We start from the raw sequence: 21,458 nt of genomic DNA, 5'->3' as shown, positions 1-21,458 counted from the left end.
ATTCAACACTCTCTTAGGTGAGTACTTTTAGCGACCTTTACTTAGGCTTGGTTGAGACTTGTATCACCATTCATCTTAGCCTCTTATCATGTTGTCACCATTTCCATTAGCATCACAGATTAACATAATTACTCACCTCGTTACGTGAATGTTCATTTCTTCTTTATCTTTTAGTGTTGACTCAAGCGTTATGGAGGCTTGCTTCTAGATTGAGATTTACTTACTCTATTGATGATTGGTCATCCTTACTTTACATTGATTAAATGTGAATTTTCCTTACTATCATCCTTTGGTGTTAATGAGACTGGGTCACACATTGTAACACCTTCATACGTGAGTATTCTTTTAACATAGTAGATTAGGTGTAAGTGAGACTTGTCTAACTTCCTTTGACACCCCATTCTGGTCACTTACTTACTTTAGACCCCTTTAATTATGTTATAACTCAAGTTACTTACTTTAGTGGAGTAGATTCATATCATCGTTTATGGACGATGAGCGCTTCATTCAATGAGTTTCATGAGTTCATATGTCATTCTTTTAGATCATGTTGGGAGTTGTCCCAATGAGTGGCATGCCCTTGGTTATGGATTGATTGAATTACTTTAGAAGTGATTATAATATATTTTATACTCTTACTAAACAAGATTGACATATGATTAGTATTGGCATAAACATTTGGGTATGGATTATATAACCATTTTTTTGGCATAGGCCAATTTTACATTTTTTCATGCTTGGTTGGATATGTATATAATTCATTAGCCAATCTTTTAATTATTTAACATAATATTATATCTGTTTTCATACATCCCTTTTGGACAATGTATTGTTAGCCATTTTATTGGCATAAGCCAGACAATCACTCAAATTATGATTTCATAGAGATCTTTTTAGCCAACCTTATAACATAACTTTAGGGATAACGTTTTTAATCATCTTGAACAGCATAATATAATAATTTAACGAACACAACATCATCAACAAGTCATATTTACAGTAGGTATACACAACAAACCGTAATGATCTTCATACATAACAGTTTCGGACACATCTTAACATAGTATCATTCTCTTAACCAATCTTGGTCCATGACTTTAGGTTAGCATTTTTAAGACATATTGGACATCATAATATTAATATTTGATAAATTTAGCACCTTCATAACGTCACAATAACAGCAATGCAACATTCGGACAAACACATCAACACTTAAAATAATTACCGGTGTAACTAACACATTGTCGATTCATGATTCACGTTTTAAGCACTTAAATTTATAAGATCACAACTTCATAGCTTAATCGACAATCATAATTAAAGAAAATTACATATAAGATCAGTCAGAACCACATACCAAAAACATGATATCTAACCTATTCAACATGGAATCGAAAAGGTTACTAGGGACAAAGGAGTTCGACGAGAACACGGGAACAACCCTAGTTTTCAAGATCTTTGAATCGTTGGAAAGAAATTTCTCTTGGAGAAAGAAGTACAGGAGAGAAACCCATACCTTATGTAGAACTTAATCTACGAAGACCACCTTGAACGAAACCTTGAACAAACCTTGAAGTCGCCCTAGAGAAATCGATAAATTTTCTGCCTTTTTCTTGCGTTCGTTGCTTATTGTTTTTGCGTCCATTTTGTCTATGATTTTGAACGTGATTTTTAGGTTTAAGAACTGATCTTGACTCATTCAACATAGGTTTTAATAATTTAATTAAATAAAATAGTTAACTAATTACTAAAAATCCCCTCCTACATTGACTAGAACTAGAAAAACACAATACTTGGTCAAATCTGAAATTTTTCCTAAGAATTTCGTTTTGCCTCTTTAAAATAATTAATTAAATGTCTAATTTAATTAATTAAGGTACCTAGGGTAACTATTAAGGTTCCCCTAAATCATTGGAACAAAAATTAACCCTTTTGGACCACCCTAGGTTAAGTACTAGAATGTTTTTTGAGTTGTACTAGGTTAGTGTAAGAATTTCGGTTTAACCCCTAATTAAGTGACCTAGGGTAATTACTAAAGTACCCTAAAGTCGTTATAACCATAAATAATCCTTTGAACCATCCTAGGTTAGGTACTAGATTGTTTTTTCTTTATTAACCAAAATCTGGATATTGTTTTGTGATCTCGGTTTTTCTCCTTTAAATTAATTAATTAATTTTCTAAATAAATTAATTAAGTAGCCTAAGGTAATTACTAAAGTAACCTTAAGTCGTTAGGATGTTAACTAACTCTTTGGACCATCCTAGGTTAGGTACTAGGTTGTCCCTTTCTTGTCTTAACCGAAATATGAAGATTTCCTTTTTATTTTTGGTTTTAGCCCTTTTAAATTAATTAATTAATTTGATAAATTAATTAATTAGGTAATATAGGGGAATAACTAAAGTACCCCTCCTAAGTTTTTAGGACCATAACTAACCTTATGGACCATCCTAGGTTAGGTACTAGGTTGTCTCTTTAACTAGTACTACGTTAGTGTCAACCCGGTTGTGGTCCTAGGTTGTCAGGTGCACTAATGGGTCCGATTCGGTTAGTCCTAGGTTATTTATTTATTTATGGAAGTATGTAGAGTCTAGAATTGTTAAGGAGGTTAGGCCCCACATGGAGTGGTCCCTTGTGTATGTTTTTCCCCCTTTCGGTTAGGGTGGTCCCCTCCTTTGGCAGCTTCTTCACATATCTTGCACATGGGTTGATTGCACTTTCCTAACTGACTATTATTTATGGTTATTTGGGAATGTTTACTTATTGTCCCAAGGATCCTCACTATGTCCTTAGGCACTGTTTAATCTACATGATCCTTTTAAATGGTCATGTGTTATGGTACTAGGCTTGACACTTGGATGTCTAGTAGTTCATGTGATTTGTATAGACGAATTTTTAATTATCTTAGGTTCTTCATTTAGGTACATTCATTACACAAACTCATAGATACTTGAAAATTTGGCTAACACTCTAAGCCAACATTTTCTACTATGCCCATAATTTTCTAATATGTCCAATATTTCTAAATATTGGGCATTGGGATGCCTATTTACCCGTGATACACATTCTTAAGAACCTATTGGGCTTTTCATTAAACGTATGATTTTCAAGACTGTTACATATTCATTCTTGTGATGTTATTCATTGATGATAGGGTTGTAGTAAATCATGGTTTCAAGTATGTTGGAATACGTATTACTTGTTGAGTTAGTAAGCATGTTTGGTTGGTTGATATGACTTGCTTTGCTTTGTATTAGGTTTTTAAAAGGGTAAAATGGAATGTTTTGACTAAATGTCAATTTTTAGCATGTTTTGCTTGTATATGTGCATAAGGTGTCATACTTAGTACATGTGGAGTACTGACCCCATTTTCTTCCCTTTTCCCAAACATTTTAGGTTCCGGTCGTTGAAGGTTCATTCGGGATGACTTGAAGAAGGCTTGGATATTCTCTATCATCCAAGTGGGTAGGTATTCACTTTCCAAGGGCAATGCCAATATCTTGCCTATGGAGTGTCTTTGTTATGAGTTTAAGACTCTTTCATTTCTTTCCTTTTCAATTGAGTACTATACTTTTGAATGACCTATATGTGGTCTTGTTGGATTGATGTAAGGCCTATGCCCATATTGTGATAATCATTTAGATTGTATGAGATGAGACAATTTTTGGGACTATCTTTCTATCTTATATGTATGTATGTGCAATAAAAGTAGAAGGCTATGTAACCTTCTTATATGAAGGGTCTATATATACTCCATATGACTATATATTATGTATATGTAGAGGTCTATGTAAACCTCCAAGTAGTTGTATTAAAGTTTTAAATTTTTCCGCATTTTTCAACCTATGAATGTAATGACACGAAACTAAGAGGCTAGACTTAGTCCTTAAAAAGGACGATGACACCAATTACGTCTAGGGGGTAAACCCGAATGTGACACTTTGCTAAGACGTTTACAACCCAAACATGTTTTTACATGAGTTTAGGACCTCTCACATGAATTTTACCCAAAACGAACTCGCAAAACTCAATGAAACATGCCTAGACACACAAGGTCATTTCAAGACAAAACTTTCGAACGTCATGGATGTTCTTGGATGTTTGACCTCCAAACTTCACAAAACTTGACATACTTCCTATATACACCATAATAACTCATTTAAAGACCTTGTAACTTCATGAATCACACATAAATACATATAACCACATATGAGGCACATAGGTGATTTAGTCATCAAACGTCTTAGTCATCCCTTGATGTTTGACTTCCAATGCAACTAAACTCTTAGACACTGCCTCAATGACACATTATATACCAATTTAGGACCTTAGACCATCATGACCAAAATGTTAGGGTCTAGTTCACCTAAGTCATTTTCGAGATCTTACATTCTACCTCACTTGTACAACATTCGTCCTCGAATGACATTTGCCACTCTCCGACCATACCACATAACATCTCATACAATACAAACATCAAGAGGACATCAATTTCACATAGTCAAGAGGTTCACAACACAACAAGAACTAAAAGACATTCTATAACTCATTATGCTATAAAATTCACATGCTTCATTCCAAATTGCAAAAACTTAATTTATATTCAATATCACACTCATATACATCATTTATAACCACATTGCAACAATTTTAGACCAAGAAATGAATTAGTCTTTTTTTTTGCAAAATTCAACAGTGAGCAATCCAATTGCTACAGTGAATTAGGCAATTGTATCCCAAAAATGCAAATTTTAGGCAATTCATGATAGAAACATGCTAATATGCAAAGTAACACCATATAAACTCATGTTACAACATGATAATAACTTCATAAAACGCACAATGCAAGGAATCAATAAAATTCAATTTCAACGAGACTCCTAAACGAAATGCAACATGCAACATGCTTCTATGACTTACTATCCCATCTACTAACCATACTCCCCCACTTAGAAGGAACTCATATCACTAAAAAGAGAAATTCAAGGACTTACCTTCATCATCATCACCATCCGGCTTCTCTCCTCTAGTCCGGAGTGAATAGAAACTCTTCGTTGCTTGAAAATCATCCTTTGGAACATTTGGAGCAACTTTCTTACCCTCTCTTCCTCTAGAAGAAATGGTAGGAAAATCTATCACCTTCTGTCCTTCCTTACCACAACCAAAGAAACTCCCGGTACGCTTTAGGCATTCCCTATAGTGCCTCTTTCCACAAGTGACACATGTAGGTTTGCAATTTTGAGAACCACCTCCTTTCTCCAATTTCACCTTAGAACTCCTAGGTTCTTCTTGAGTTTGAGCCCTCTTGTTAAACCTAGATTGATCTTGGTCACTAGAACAACCCCTTTTCAAATTTCAAGACATCCTCTTAAGTTTAGACTCTTCAATTTATTGGGCATACACCATGAGTCTAGCTAGGGTCATAAAATCATATAGCATCGTCGTACGACATTCTTCTAGATCGGTGACACCCGTCACAAAATGACTCATCTCATCCCTCATATTAGACACAAGGGATGGGGCATATCTATATATCGTTGAGAACTTCAAAGAGTATTTCTAAAAACTCATATTGCCTTGCTTGAGATTGATAAACTCCTCTACCTTAACTTTCCTCCTCTCACAGGGAAAGTACATTCCAAGAAAAACTTCCTTAAATTCTTCCCACTCAATAGGACCCGACTCTACGGCCATATCCTTCCATTGAGTGTACCACACTTGAGAAACATCCCTCAATTGGTGCGAAGATAGCTCCGCCTTATCCCTAGATGTAACTCCCATAGCACTCAAAACCTTGTACACTCCATCTAGGACCTCTTGGGGATCCTCTCCCACCTTAGAGCCAAGAAAGATAGGAGGATTCATCCTCAGAAAATCTCTCAATCTAGATGTCATAGTGCTCTCCACAACATTCACCCTAGGCACCATACTCAAATTCAATTGAGTAGTCATGGCTTGGGCTAAAGCAAGCAAAGCCTCTCTAATATCACTATTACTCAACTTCGAGGGAACCACTGGAACATCATTACCTCCTTCCACAATAGGGACTTGATCACATTAAACACCTTGAGAACCTTGAGGAACTTGCTCAACTTGAGGAGGGATCTCCTCATGCACATCATTCTCCTCAACACTCCTAACCGATGTCCTCCTCGTATTCATCTTCCTAGAAACACAAGGAAAACCATAAGAAAAGAGTACTCATAACTTTTACTCTACGGCACGACGTAGGAGTAGAAAAGAAGGGAAACTCTATCGTCCTATAGTCTCTCGCCCATAGATGTGTCACGACTCACGCCGATGGTCAAGACTCTACTAGACGTGACTTCATGAGACTTCTGGATTCCTAAGACTACTTTCATATCCTATGCTCTGATACCAGGCTTGTCACATCCCGAAACCACACCCTAGAAGTTAGGGTTAATATCAGATTGCAACTAGCGTACTTGACCTTTCGGAGGTCTTGTACAAACCCTTTACGAATCGTTCATCGCATATACATAATGAAAAGTAGTGTGGAATTAAAACTTTTCACAAACATTAGAAATATCTTTAATAACATCTTTCATTAGAAATCATAGGAAATACTAAGTCTCAATCTCATCAAACATAAGACACGAGAATACTTTTGAGACACGGCCCATACTTCAAAATATAGAAATACTTAGTCTATTACAATACTTTGAAAAGAAAAATAAAAGACATCTATGCCTTCGAATCAAATGAGTACATACTTCAACTTCACTTGAATGATGCTACGATCGAAGTCTTGCTTATCCAATTCTCCTCACCTACCAACAGCTATAGAGATAGATAAAAGCTTGGATTAGTACAACCATATGTACTAAGTATGGCATAATGCATGAAAATCATGAAAATGGACCTTTATAGGAAATATGCATCTTTTCATTTAAATATCATAATATAATCATAAGAACAGCATTTATCAACTTAGAGACACATAAGATAACATTTAAGCAATTATTCACATTTTTTAGGCAAACTTACAGTAACTTAAACTCATTATACAATGAATTGCTTCATTGTTATAGTGAAGTATTTTCTCTTCCTTTTTAACACTTCCTATCATGTAGTCTTCTCACTAAAAGCTATCCTAAGACTCACTTAAGCAACACAAAGAGAGACCGCCCATACACCCTTAATAAGCATGCCTAAATAACCCTCAAGACTACTCATAATGAGACACATACACACCTACAAGACATCAAACACATCAACATGAGATTTCCTCTATCAAAGGTGATTCTAAGTCTCACTTGAGTGAGTTTTGAAGCGACCGCCATACAATCCTTTATACGTACACTAAAGATCCTATAGACTACTTATGATAGAATCATTCTTACTTAGCACAACAACATATAGATAATATGACATTCTCTTACCAAAGGATATCAAAAGACTTACTTAAGTAAATCAAGAAGATAACTTCCATGTTGACCTCTTCAAGTGTACCTAAATAATCCTTAAGACTTCCTAAGTTTAGATCATGTCTACACATTCAACCATTTTCCTTAACTTGAGTCATTCTTAAGACTCAGCTAGGTAAGATATGAAGTGACCATTCCTATGCCCCCTTCACACCTTAACTAGACAACCCTTAACTACTCTACATAAGTACTTATTCATTTAACATACTTTCTTAACTTAAGTCATTACATTTAGGATACATTCAACACATAAAGGACATTCAAGTTATGGTCTTGGACAAGACCTAGGGACTATAACTAACACCTTCAAAGCCTATTGTGCAATGTAAAGATAGCGTCACATACCACCACCTAAACTTCATAGAACTTCTCTAATGCTAGTAGGTATCTCATATGATGAGAATAGGCAATAACCGACACAGACCGTGATAGCAAAGCATGGAATCCGGAGTTTTATCCTACTCCGATGAGGATGTTCTACATGACAATGGTAAAACTTAGACACATCCTATGTAGACACATTGTTAAGGAATATGAAGGGCATGCATTGTAATGTAATCTCATTCTTTAACTAGAACTACTTCCCTTACCATACTCACTCGGTGCTAGCCTTTGTTCTCATAGAATAATTTATACTTAAGGTTCATATAAAGGGGTCATATAAAGTTCATGACCCAATCACATTTACCCTACCAAGGAAAGGTCTACTAGGGCTACCTTACAATGACGACAAGAAGCTCATCATGAGTTTCCTAAGGATTGATATGATGTCGTTCCATCCAATAAACCTTCATTATATTATTCCTTTACTTGAAGGATACCATTACGGCTTTCGACTTCAATATTCGCAAATTTACCACTAGGTTCAAGGTCTCACATAGACCCTCTTAACATCTTCAAGGTCACATGTAATTCATAGATTTAACACGAAGAGTCTTTAGCACCCTAAGTCAAGACATCTCATATTCACATTCATACATGCATCAAGTAAGGGACACAAGTCAACCAAGAAAGACACAACATACTTTAATATAACACATATTACACGTCATTCTAGAAACACATAGAAATAACCATATCCTCTTTAATCCATCATATACACTACCATATCATCATCAATATGACCATCATATATTCATATAGTCAAGTAGGAATAACCAAGCATCATCCTAAGATTATACACACAAAGCCATTGTCATAGTCTAACATGATAACCTAAATAACACAATAGAAGGAATCACATATACTTTCACATTAATTATCATGTAGGTGGATATTATCATACTTCACATAAACATCATAATACTTCAAATAGTTGCCGACAAGGCCATGATCATCATAATACAATAAGTAACGCCGACAAGGCCACATCAATTGCAAGTAAATCACATAACACCGCCACCATAAGTGGACCATACCAATCACAACATAATAGAAGTCTAATTAACATAAAATAAAGGGAATTAGGGCAGCGTACCACCTCTCCATCCTTAACACCTCAATCCGATGCAAAATCACGCAATTCAACATCATAAGGCCCTTACCAATGGCCATGAACATCAATTCAATGCATAAATCATAATACTCAATGAAACTGGGTTAATCAAACATAGATTTACCAATCTAATACAACCTATATATCAATTGAATACAATTTTTACATCATTAGATAGCCCATAGAAAAGTACAGTAGAATTGATAAATATTAAGTCAATATTAAGTAATCCATGAAGTAGTCAAAATTAGGGTTCATCAATTACATGGGTTCATAGGTTAATTGAGTTAAAATCATTCAATTAATAACAATTCAATCAATATTCAATGCTTAAAAACCTTTAATGCAAGAACCCATGCATAGATCATGAAATTGGACAATTCATCTTTGAAAACTTTAGAAAACATTTTTGAAAGTTGGGTTACTTGATGAATAAAGTATCAAGGATCAAAAATCATACCTAAATGAATCTAATTCTTCAATTTGATGAATAATCTTTACTTAATTATCCAATCCAAGCCCTTCCTTGAGTTTTGGATCCAATGGAGTTCTAGGGAATTTCTAAGGGAACTTGGGTTTTGATTTTGAGGAATGAAATCTTCTAAGTGTTTTAGGATTATAAACACATCTAAAATACCCAAAAGACACTTAAGGAACCTCTAATATTATTGTTTTGAGATGGGGTGAATTTATAACTTCACCCCTCAACTTAACAGTGAACTGCATAGGGAGGCAGTCCACCAACGATTGCCAATCGACGGCCCGTCCCTTGACCAATGGACCATCCTATTGGTCCGTGGTTGGAGAATGAGGATACTCTTTGTCTTTCTCTCCCAAAATCCTAAGTGCCAATCGACGAGACACCATCAACGGGACGTCGACTGACCCACTAGGCGTCGATTGTCATTCGTTGGTAGGCTGTCTTGGGCAGTCTTGGGCACCAACGTAACTTTGGGTCCTTCCTCAAGGACCCTTGGATGGTCCTTAGGGATGTTTTCCCAGACGTTTCCAACCCAAACATGTTTTTACATGAGTTTAGGATCTCTCACATAAATTTCACCCAAAAATAACACGTAAAACTTGACGAAATATGCTTAGAAACACAAGGTCATTTCATAGCAAAGCTTTCGAACGTCATGGATGTTCTTGGACGTTTGACCTCCAAACTTCATGAAAATTAACACACTGCCTATACACACCATAATAAATCATTTAAGATCCTTCTAACCTCATGAATCACACATAAACACATAGAACCACATATGAGGCACATAGGTGACTTAGTCGTCGAACGTCTTAGTCATCCCTTTACGTTTGACTTCCAATGCACCTAAACGCTTAGACACTGCCTCAATGACACATTATATACCAATTTAGGACCTTAGAACATCATGACCAACATTTTAGGTTCTAGTTCACCTAAGTCATTTTCGAGATCTTGCACTTAGGGTGAGAGGTGAGAATGTACCTAAAACGGCATTTCGATCTAGCTATGGGCACTATGAGTTCCCAGTGATGTATTTTGGTCTCACTAATGCCCTGGTTGCTTTATGGACCTAACGAATAGTGTGTTTTGGAATTATCTAGATTCCTTTGTGATTGTCTTTATTGACGATATCTTGGTATATTCGAAGAATGAGGATGAACATATGGACCATTTGACAGTGGTATTAAAAGTTTTTAATGTAACATTCCAAAAAATGTACATGACTAGTGAAGAGCCTAGTAAATTCTTAAGAATTCGTATTGGGGTACATAGGCATCCCGTTAGCCAATTTCTATGTATACTTAAGTATTTAAAATAAAATCCAAGCTTGTTTAAGAACCGTACCTGCAATGAAGACCCTAAGCTAAAATTATTGATTCTCAACTTAACACATTATGTACTAAGCATCCAACTGTCAAGCCTAGGTATCATAGCAATTGACCACTTAAAATGATCATGTAGATTAAGAAGTTCCCAAGTAAATAGTGAGGATCCTTAGGACAATAAATAAATATTCCAAATGAACCTTCCAGAATAGTTAGTTAGTAAAGTAGATGCAACACATGTGCAACCGGCCAAGAGAAAAGCTAACCAGTTCGGTTAGAGCGGTTGGGGACAGGCGAGCATCCGGGTCAGCCCACTTGGGGCCAAGCTCCCTAACTGATCCTAGACTCTAACAAACTGACCTATCTAACTAACTAACCTAGGACAAACCGAAAATAACTAACTAAGGGACCCGACAACCTAAGACCTAACTGGGTGACATTAAGACAAGGAACTAACTAGGAAACATCCTAGTACCTAACCTAGGATGGTTCAAAAGGGTTGGTTATGGTCCTAATGACTTAGGGGTACTTTAGTTATTACCGTAGGTCACTTAATTAATTAAATTAGAAACTTAATTTATTAATTAAAAATCAAAATCATGGTCTTAGCCGAAACCCTTAAAAAATTTCCAGATTTGGCTAAGTCAAATGTTCTCCTATTTTTAGTCAATTTAGGCGGGGTGTTTTGGTAATTAGCTAATTGATTTGTTTAATTAAATTAATTAGCCTAAGTTGAATTAGTAAATATCATTTCCTAAGACTTAGACTCACGTTCAATCACTAGAAAACCTATGACTCAAAACAGTAAGCAAAGGTAAGAAAAACAGAAAGTTCTCCTTAGGCAATTTCAAGGTGATCCTTCAAGGTTTTCGTGCAAAGTGCAAGGTGATCTTGGTATATTAAATTCTACAATAAGGTATGGGTTTTATATCCTGGATTTCTTTCTCCAAGAGGCTTTTCTAACGTTTTTAAATTAAGAATATCGAAACTAGGGTTGTTCCCAATGAATCGCATGTTCATCTCCCTAGTTCTCCCAGTTCCGATTCCTGTAATTTGTATGATGTAAATTTTGAGCATGTTGTTTGTATGTGGTGTTAACTGATTATTATGTGTATGTTTCCGTAATTATAATGTCGAATGAAACCTACATGTTAGATCTGCATACTTAGGGTGTTATCTACATGAATGTTAAATGTTATATTGCCTAGTTGTGTTCGAGAACATGAAATTGTTATAAGTTGTTCATTGAATTGTTTCATAGTCTAATCAAAGGTTAAAAATTTTCCTGTTTAACATGATAGATTATTATAATGTATTTATGAAGTAATTGGCATGGCTAGTGACAATGTTATGACAAGTATCTAGTCAAATTGTGGTTTATGCCAACAAATTGGCTAGCAAAACTATGTCCAATCATATTACTTACAAATCATGTAAAGCAATACTAATCTATACATCAATGAATTCATAACATAGGGGGTGCCAATCAATGGGAAAAGTCCCAACATACTCTATCCACACAAACTTGTGAACGTAATAGTACTGAATAAGTAGTTATAACTTTCATAAAGAATTGTACAAAACTGCCAATAAACGTTGAACAACTTAAGGTGAGAAATGAAATAACTAAAAGCTCAAGTTATGAAATTGACCTAATATAGAGTGTTAAAAGAAGTGATACAAGTCTCAATTACACTTAATCGATTATGTCAAATAACTACTCACATAAGAGGGTGCTAGAGTCCGTGAGACAAGTCTCACTCACACCATGATGATAATGTAAGACTTAACTTCATATCCATCAATCAAAGAATGGGATGACCAGTCATCCATAGATTTAAGTAAACCTCATAACTAGAAGCAAGCTTCCATAATGTTTGAGTCAACTCTAAGAGATAATAAAGTAAAATAGATCTGAGCTGAGCACTGATAGACTAGCAATGAGCTTGTGCCAGCACATGTAAGCCTCATCAGACGAGATCACCACCCAGGTGGACCAGGGTCTCCGTGCTCTCCTAGTCTTCGAACTATGTTTGCCAGCATAGGGGAACTAGCTAGTTGATGCCTCCACCTAGGAATGTTAGGAAGTTTGGTTTCACTTTGGCCGGTGATTCCACCTCTTTTCAGTGTGGGGAAGACATTGGATTTCATGTTTAGTTCACATGATCTATGTCGTTTAAAGCTTAGGAGAGTATTTGGTACACTTTAGCCGTGAACCCCTCTTTTTGGTGTGGGGCAGACACTGACTTGGTTTCACTTTAGCAGCTGAAACCCCCTTTTCGGTGTGGGGTAGACACTGGACTTGGTTCATCTTAATCGGTGAACCAGCCCTTTTCGGTGTGGGGAGACACTGGATTTCATGTTAGCTCGCATGATCTACTTTTGTTAATGCTAAAGAATTCTTTAAAGAAAGTAAAAAAGAATGAAAGTAGCATGTTCACAATGAACAATAGATCAAAGAAGTAGAAACATAAGTTGAAAGTGAGCTAAGTAATTAAGAGCTTAAGAATGTCAATCACCAGTGTTCGATAAGAATGAAGTCTTAACAAGTTAGTGGTTTATGCCAATATTGGAGTAGGAATATATGCCTCAAAGATTCATATATTAGGTTAACAACCAATTAATGGTCATAGACAATAAAGATTGGTTTATAAATACATTCAAGCCCAATTTAATAAGAATGGAAAATATAACTTGTAAGTAAGGTAGCCAAATCATTTCCTTAGTCTTTTGGATTACTTACTCGATTCATTGTAGGTATAGGAATTCAATGAATCGTTGCTCTTGTAAGTAAAACATAAGATCAAATGAGATCATTGAACTACACAACTGAAAGAAGAAAAAGACTGCAAAATAAACTAAGGCTGAAGGAAAGATCTCTCGGCCTAAGGGAGCAAATTTCTTAAGTTTTGTTCAAGTTGTTCTAAAATTATGTTCATGATTCCAAGGTCTTATGTTAATATAGAAAAATGAGTTGTATGCCTTAATTGCATGAGAACATGTCATATTCATAGCATCAATCAGAAATAACGATTTAAGAAAGCAAAGTGACTTAACTTTCCAAAAATGGCATGCTGCTTTAGGAAGAGCTTTCCTTGATCATGCATAGCTCTTATGTGTTTATGTGCATACACCCATACTTAGTAAAACTGTTTAATAACCCCATATATTATTACTATTTTTATAGGTGCAGGTTCTAGAGAAGATTCAAGATTCGATGAAGCAGTTTGGATTAGCAATCTCCAGACTTTGGTAGGTCCTCTTGGGTTCGAGAATGCTACACTTTATTATTCTAGCTTTAGTACAATAGACATAGATGGTGGATGTAGTCCCTAGCGTTTCATTTCCAACATTTGTTCAAGCGTTTGTAATAAGGCCGATTGGCAAACTATTATTATTATTATGATTCTCTATTTCGATTGTTTAATATTAAATAGATGATTTCTTTAGTTTGAGTTTATTAAAATATCAATCTTATGCAGTATCATATGAATTCTAAATATACTTCATTATATTTTAAAATGATTTAAATTTTCTGCAAAATTAACTGTATGACTGTGATGAAAGCTTAGAAGAGGCTTGTCTACGACCTTTGAGAGGTTAATGACGCCGGTTGTATTCAGATTCTAGAATCCGGGTGTGAAAAACTTGGGATCAGATCATGAGGTTAAATTACCTAGGAACTAAGTCTCAAACAACCACGTTGCGTAGTTTCTAACTTATTGTTCTGAAGTGCACCACAATCATGACTTGGAGACTAAGTGATGTTAGGAATCTTCCCTTTTTCTACTCTTTATCGTGCTGCTTAGAGTTTTGACATTTTGTGTCATTCTAGAATCCTCCTTCTTGTGTGTGTGTGTAGAACAGTGAACGCAAGGAGAAACGCATGCATAAGAGTTGAAGATGCAGCTGCTGGAGGAAACCAGGCTCCTCCTCAATCCCCAGCTGGTGAAGTACAAGTGCCTGCCAACCCATTTGCGCTGACGGATGGAGAAGTGAGGGTGGCGCTGCTTTAGATGGCCCAAGCCATCTCTATGCATGCACAGGCCATCACGGCCCAAGCCACTAGAGAGGGTGCTCCCAGGGAGAACCTGTATGCTAGCACCATGGCTAGTAGACTTAGGGATTTTACCAGAATGAATCCTCCAGTCTACTACGGGTCCAAGACTAATGAGGATCCCCAAGTGTTTGTGGATGAGGTTCACAAGATTCTCTGTGCTATGGGTGTTAGTGAAGAGGAAAAGGCTGAGTTGGTTGCATACCAACTCAAAGATATGGCTCAGGTGTGGCACAGGATGTGGGGAGATGTTCGAGCACCAGGAGAAATCCCCATCACTTGGGACGTTCTCAAGACTGAGTTCCTAGAGAGGTTCTTTCCCAGAGAACAGAGAGAGGCTAAGGTTGAGGAATTCATCAACTTACGACAGGGAGGTATGTCAGTCAGAGAATACTCCTTGAATTTTGTTAAGCTTTCAAAATATACTTCTTCTCTGGTGTCCAATAGCAGGGATGAGATGAGAAGGTTTGTGACTAATGTATCGGAGGATTTAGAAGAGGAATGTCGGGCAGCAATATTTCATAATAACATGGACCTTGGTAGTTTGATGGTTCATGCACAACAGGTTGAGGAGATTCGTTGGAGGAAGAGAAGCTGAGAGAGAAAAAAATCTAGGCCCTCAGATCAGTCCGGTTCAAGAAATAGTAAGAATTCATTTGGAGTTTGGGATAGGCCTATGTTCAAGAAGGGGAACAAACACTCAGGTAATCCTACTCCTTCGAAGAACACTAATTCCAAGAAGGTCAATGATAAAAATGGCCAGTGTGACGAAAAGATGTGTGGTAAGTGTGGTCGTGTGCATGGAGGTGAGTTCATGTTAAGTTTTAATGGATGCTATGTGTGCGGTAAGAGTGGGCACGTTATTAGGGACTGCCTAAACGCGAAGAATCAGGCCAAGGCAGATACTCAGCCTCGGCCTAATACTACTGTTGCAGTCGAGCCTCTTAAGAGGAACAGATTCTATACTTTGTAAGGTAGAGAGAAGCAGGAGAAGTCAGTTGATGTGGTCACTGGTACGTTGCATGTCTTCTCTTTTCCTGTGTATGCATTGTTAGATTCAGGATCCACTTTTTCATTTGTCACTCCATTAAGAGCTAGTAAATTTGACTTGCTTCCTGAGATCTTGCATGAGACTTTTCTAGTTAGTACTCTCATAGGAGACAGCATTAGGGATGAAAGAGCTTATAAAGATTTCCTAATTAATGTTCTTGATAGAGTCACCTATGCTGATTTAATAGAATTAACCATGCTTGATTTTGATATAATATTGGGTATGGATTGGCTCCATAAGTCTTATGCTACCATAGACTGTCGAAACAAGGTAGTAAGGTTTCAGTTTCCAAATGAGTTAGAGCCCGAATGGGAAGGGTGTGGTTCAAATCCAACAAGCCAAATAGTTTCCAATCTTAAAGCCAATAAGATGTTATGTACAGGGTACTTGTACCACTTAGTCAGAGTCAATGACATAGAGCACGATTTTCCTTCCATAGATTTTGTTCCCATAGTGAATGAGTTTCAAGATGTCTTTCTGGAGGGTTTACCAGGAACTCCTCCTGAACGCGAAATTTATTTTGGTGTTGACTTAGATCCCAACACCAAACCAATTTCCATTCCTCCCTATAGAATGGCTCCAGCTGAACTCAAAGATTTGAAGTTGCAGTTAAAAGATCTACTTGATAAGGGCTTCATCCAGTCGAGCATCCCCATGGGGTGCTCCAGTGTTGTTCGTTAAGAAAAGGATGGAACCCTTAGAATGTGTATCGATTATCGGCAACTCAACAAAGTCACTATAAAGAACAAATACATTGTTCTCAGAATTGATGATTTATTTGATCAGCTCAAAGGTTCAAGTTTCTTTTCTAAAATAGATTTCAAGTCAGGGTATCACCAGCTTAGAGTAAGACAAGAGGACATTCCTAAGACTGCCTTCTGCACTAGGTGTGGTCATTACGAATTTCTTGTCATGTCATTTGGTCTCATTAACGCATCAGTCGCATTTATGGACCTTATGAGTAGGGTTTTCCATGAGTACCTTGATTCTTTTATCATAGTATTCATAGATGACATCCTCATATACTCTAAGACTAGAGAAGAGCATGAACAACATTTTATAATGACATTGCAAGTACTTAGGGAACATCAATCGTATGCAAAATTCAGCAAATATGAGTTTTGGCTGAGATCAGTGTCCTTCCTTGGTCATGTTGTGTCCGACCAGGGTGTAGAGGTTGATCCAAAAAATATTGAGGCAATAAAGAATTGTCCAAAACCCCTCACTCCTACACACAACCGGAGTTTCTTGGGTTTGTCTAATTACTATCGCAGGTTTGTTGAGGGCTTTTCCTCTATTGTTTCTCCATTGACAGCTTTAACAAAGAAGAAGGCAAAGTTTGAGTGCTCTGAAACTTGTGAAAAGAGATTCCAGGAGCTCAAAGACTGACGCACTTCAGCCCCAGTTCTCACTTTGCCGAGGAGTGGTGTAGGGTATGTGGTATACTGTGATGTTTCCCGAGTAGGTTTTGGATGTGTTCTTATGTAGGATGGCAAGGTGATTTCATATGCATCAAGACAGTTGACAATCCATGAGAAGAACTATCCTACCCATGATCTTGAGTTAGTTGTTGTGGTATTTGCACTAAAACTTTGGAGACATTACTTATATAGTGTACATGTTGATATATTTACTGACCATAAAAGTCTTCGGTATGTTTTTACACAAAGAGAATTGAATCTTCGTTAGAGAAGATGGCTAGAGCTGCTCAAGGATTGTGACATGACTGTCCACTATCACCCAGTTAAGGCATATGTAGTAGCTGATGCGTTGAGCCGATTGAGCATGGGCAGTGTGTCTCATATTGATGATTAGAAGAAGGAGCTTGTTAAAGAGGTACACCAATTGACTAGGTTAGGTGTACAGCTGGTAGATACACCAAGTGGGGGTATTTTCAGTTCATTCCAATTCTGAATCCTCATTTGTTATAGATGTTAAAGATAAGCAGCATCCCGACCTAGTGCTCATGGATTTCGAAGACTCAGTGTTGAGTAAGCTGAATGAAAAATTCTCCCTAGGGGAGGATGGTTTGCTTAGATACCAGGGCAGATTTTGTTTGCCCAATATTGATAATCTGAGAACTAATATTATTGCACATGCTCATGATCTTAAGGAGATCAATTGGTGGGAAGGTGTGAAGCGAGATATTTCTAAGTTTGTGGAGTAGTGCCCCAATTGCCAATAGGTTAAGGCTAAACACCTTAAGCCTGAAGGTCTTACCCAGTCGATTAAGATTCCAACATGGAAGTGAGAGGCTATTAATATGGATTTTGTGGTTGGTCATCCTAGGACCAGGAGACTGCATGATTCCATTTGGATCATTGTTGATAGGATGCCTAAGTCTGCTCACTTCATACCTGTGAAGTCTACTTACAGTGCCGAAGATTATGCCAAGATGTATATTGATGAGATAGTAAGGTGGCATGGGATTCCTTTATCTATCATTTCGGATAGAGGATCCCAGTTCACTGCTCACTTTTGGAGATCTTTCCAAAAGAGCTTGGGTACACATGTGAAGCTCAGTATTGCGTTTCATCCCCAGACAGATGGACAAGCATAGAGTACCATTCAGACCCTTGAAGACATGCTGAGAGCATGTGTTATTGACTTCAAGGGGAGTTGGGATGATTACTTGCAACTGATTGAGTTCTCTTATAATAATAGCTACCATTCAAGTATTGGGATGGCACCTTCTGAACCACTATATAGCAGGAGATGTAGGTCTCCAGTTGGGTGGTTTGAGGTAGGAGAGTCTTCCATCCTTGGCCCTGAGATCATACATGAGGTTGTGGAAAAGGTGACAATGATCAGGGATAGATTGGCTACTGCTTGCAGTCGTCAAAAATCCTATGGTGATAACAGGAAGAGATATCTTGAGTTTGAGGTAGGTGATCAAGTTTACCTGAAGATATTACCCATGAAAGGGGTGATGAGGTTTGGTAAGAAAGGGAAGTTGAGTCCGAGGTATATAGGTCCTTGTGAGATCTTACGGCGAGTAGGGAATGTTTCTTATGAACTGAAGTTACCAAATGACTTGGCTTCTGTTCATCCAGTGTTTCATGTTACGATGCTTAAAAATGTCGAGGCAATCCAGCATCCATTCTGCCTGTTGAGGGATTAGGATCGATGAGAACCTTTCTTACGAAGAGTTTCCAGTTGAAATTTTAGATCGCCAAGTGAAGCGGCTGAGGAACAAGGAGGTTGCCACCGTAAAAGTGTTAGGGAGGAACCACCTTGTTGAGGGAGCAACATGGGAGGCCGAGGCCAATATGAGATCTCATTACCCTCACTTGTTCAGTTCTTGAGGTTAGATATACTATTCCTAAGTCTGATTTTGTTTATGAAACTCTAAATTTTAGTGCATTAGTCGGTTTTCGTGTTTTAAGTACATAACTATGTGTTTTATTCTTGCACTATTGAGTTAAAATGAGTTCATTCTTGCATTCATGTTGCTGTTTTTGTATAGCATGTACATGATTTTTGTGTTGCATGAGTTGTGATGTGCATTGAGTTTAAGATTGGGAAGGAAGTTCCTCAATCTCAGATATAAAGCTTCAGATAAGCTTTGAGTGATGTGCATCATCCATTGTAAGTTGTGAATCATATATTCACAAAGACTAAAGTTTCAAGTATGTGATGTGTTTTTTGACAATACCCTCTTTGTTTCAAAATGATGTGTAGTGTCATTCGGGAACGAATGTTCCTAAGGGGGGGGGGGTTAATGTAACATTCCTATAAAATGTACATGACTAGTGAAGAGCCTAGTAAATTTTTATGAATGCGTATTGGGGTACATAGGCATCCCAATGCTCAATATTGAGAAATATTGGGCATATTATAGAATATTGGCTTAAGGGTGTTAGCCAATTTCTATGTATAAAAAAGCATTTAAAATATAATCCAAACTTGTTTAAGAATTGTACCTACAATGATGACCCTAAGCTAAAATTATTGATTCTCAACTTAACACACTATGTACTAGGCATCTAAGTGTCAAGCCTAGGTACCATAGCACATGACCACTTAAAATGATTATGTAGATTAAGCAGTGCCCAAGGACATAGTAAGGATCCTCGAGACAATAAGTAAACATTCAAAATGAACCTTCCAGAATAGTTATTTAGGAAAGTACACGCAACACATGTGCAAGCACATGTGCAACCGGCCAAGAGACAAGCTAATCGATTCGGTTATAGCGGTTGGGGATAGGCGCGCGTCTGGGTCGGCGCGCGTCTGGGTCAGCGCAAGTGGGGACAAGATCCCTAACTGGTCCTAGACTCTAACCAGATGACCTAGCTAACTAACTAACCTAGGACAAACAAAAAATAACTAACTAAGGGACCCGACAACCTAAGACCTAACCGGGTAACATTAAGACAAGTAACTAACTAAGAAACATCCTAGTGCCTAACCTAGGATGGTCCAAAAGAGTTGGTTATGGTCCTAATGACTTAGGGGTACTTTAGTAATTACCCAAGGTCACTTAATTAATTAAATTATCAACTTAATTAATTAATTAAAAATCAAAATCATGGTCTTAGCCGAAACCCTTAGAAAATTTCCATATTTGGCTAAGTCATATGTTCTCTTATTTTTAGTCAATTTAGGAGGGGAATTTTACTAATTAGCTAATTGATTTATTTAATTAAATTAAGCATAAGTTGAATTAGTCAATATCAGTTCCTAATACTTAGACTCACGTTCAATCACTAGAATACCTACGACTCAAAACAGTAAGCAAACGTAAGAAAAACAGAAAGTTCTCCTTAGGCGATTTCAAGGTGATCCTACAAGGTTTTCATGCAAATTTCAAGGTGATCTTCATAGATTCAATTCTATAGTAAGGTATGGGTTTTATCTCCTGGAATTCTTTATTCAAGAGGCTTTTTAAACGTTTTTAAATCAAGAAAACCGAAACTAGGGTTATTCCAAACGAATCGCATGTTCATCTCCCTAGTTTTCCCGATTTCCGATTCTTGTAATTTGTATGATGTAAATTTCGAGCAAGGTTTTTGTATGTGGTGGTAACTGATTATTATGTGTATGTTTTCGTAATAATAATGTCGAATGAAACTACATGGTAGATCCTCATACTTAGGGTGTTATCTACATGAATGTTCAACGTTATAATGTCGTCTTGTGTTCGAGAAGATGAAATTATTATAAGTCGTTCATTGAATTGCTTCATAGGCTATTCAAAGGTTAAAAATTTGCTTGTTCAACATGATAGATTATTATAATATATTTATAGAGTAATATACATGGCTAGTGATAATGTTGTGACAAGTATCTAGTGAAATTGTGATTTATTCCAACAAATTGGCTTGCAAAACTATGTCCAATCATATTACTTCCAAATCATGTAAAGTCATATCAATATATACATCAATGAACTCATAATATAGGGTATGCCAATCAATGGGACAAGTCTCAACATACTCTATCGACACGAACTTGTGAATGTAATAGGATTGAATAAGTAGTTATAACTTTCATAAAGAAAATTGTACAAAACTACCAATAAACGTTGAACAAGTTAAGGTGAAAAATAAATAACTAAAACCTCAAGTTAGAAATTGACCTAATATAGAGTGTTA

At 36.8% G+C, this 21,458-nt stretch overlaps 2 protein-coding genes and 1 pseudogene across 2 annotated transcripts; 2 read left to right on the top strand and 1 right to left on the bottom strand.

The window, feature by feature from the left end:
* Positions 1–14,728, bottom strand: part of LOC107024845 — a 119,490-nt pseudogene extending 104,762 nt beyond the window's left edge.
* Positions 14,729–14,769: 41 nt separating this feature from the next.
* Positions 14,770–15,408, top strand: LOC107024844. The gene has a single exon (XM_015225789.1). The coding sequence runs from the start codon at positions 14,770–14,772 to the stop codon at positions 15,406–15,408; it is 639 nt and encodes a 212-aa protein (XP_015081275.1).
* A 1,515-nt stretch (positions 15,409–16,923) lies between these two features.
* On the top strand, positions 16,924–17,250 carry LOC107024843 (uncharacterized mitochondrial protein AtMg00860-like). Its single transcript, XM_015225788.1, has one exon. It carries the CDS (start codon positions 16,924–16,926, stop codon positions 17,248–17,250), a length of 327 nt encoding a protein of 108 aa, XP_015081274.1.
* The last annotated feature ends 4,208 nt before the right edge of the window (positions 17,251–21,458 follow it).

Source organism: Solanum pennellii, chromosome 7 (genome assembly GCF_001406875.1).
Source record: "Solanum pennellii chromosome 7, SPENNV200".
Classification (NCBI taxonomy): domain Eukaryota; kingdom Viridiplantae; phylum Streptophyta; class Magnoliopsida; order Solanales; family Solanaceae; genus Solanum; species Solanum pennellii.
Note: the sequence above shows the minus strand (reverse complement) of the source record. Positions and strands in the feature narration are given on the sequence as shown.

Bases quoted from the DNA above. Each gene is read 5' to 3' on its own strand.
- LOC107024844 (XM_015225789.1), top strand. From the start codon at position 14,770: ATGGCCCAAGCCATCTCTATGCATGCACAGGCCATCACGGCCCAAGCC.
- LOC107024843 (XM_015225788.1), top strand. From the start codon at position 16,924: ATGACATTGCAAGTACTTAGGGAACATCAATCGTATGCAAAATTCAGC.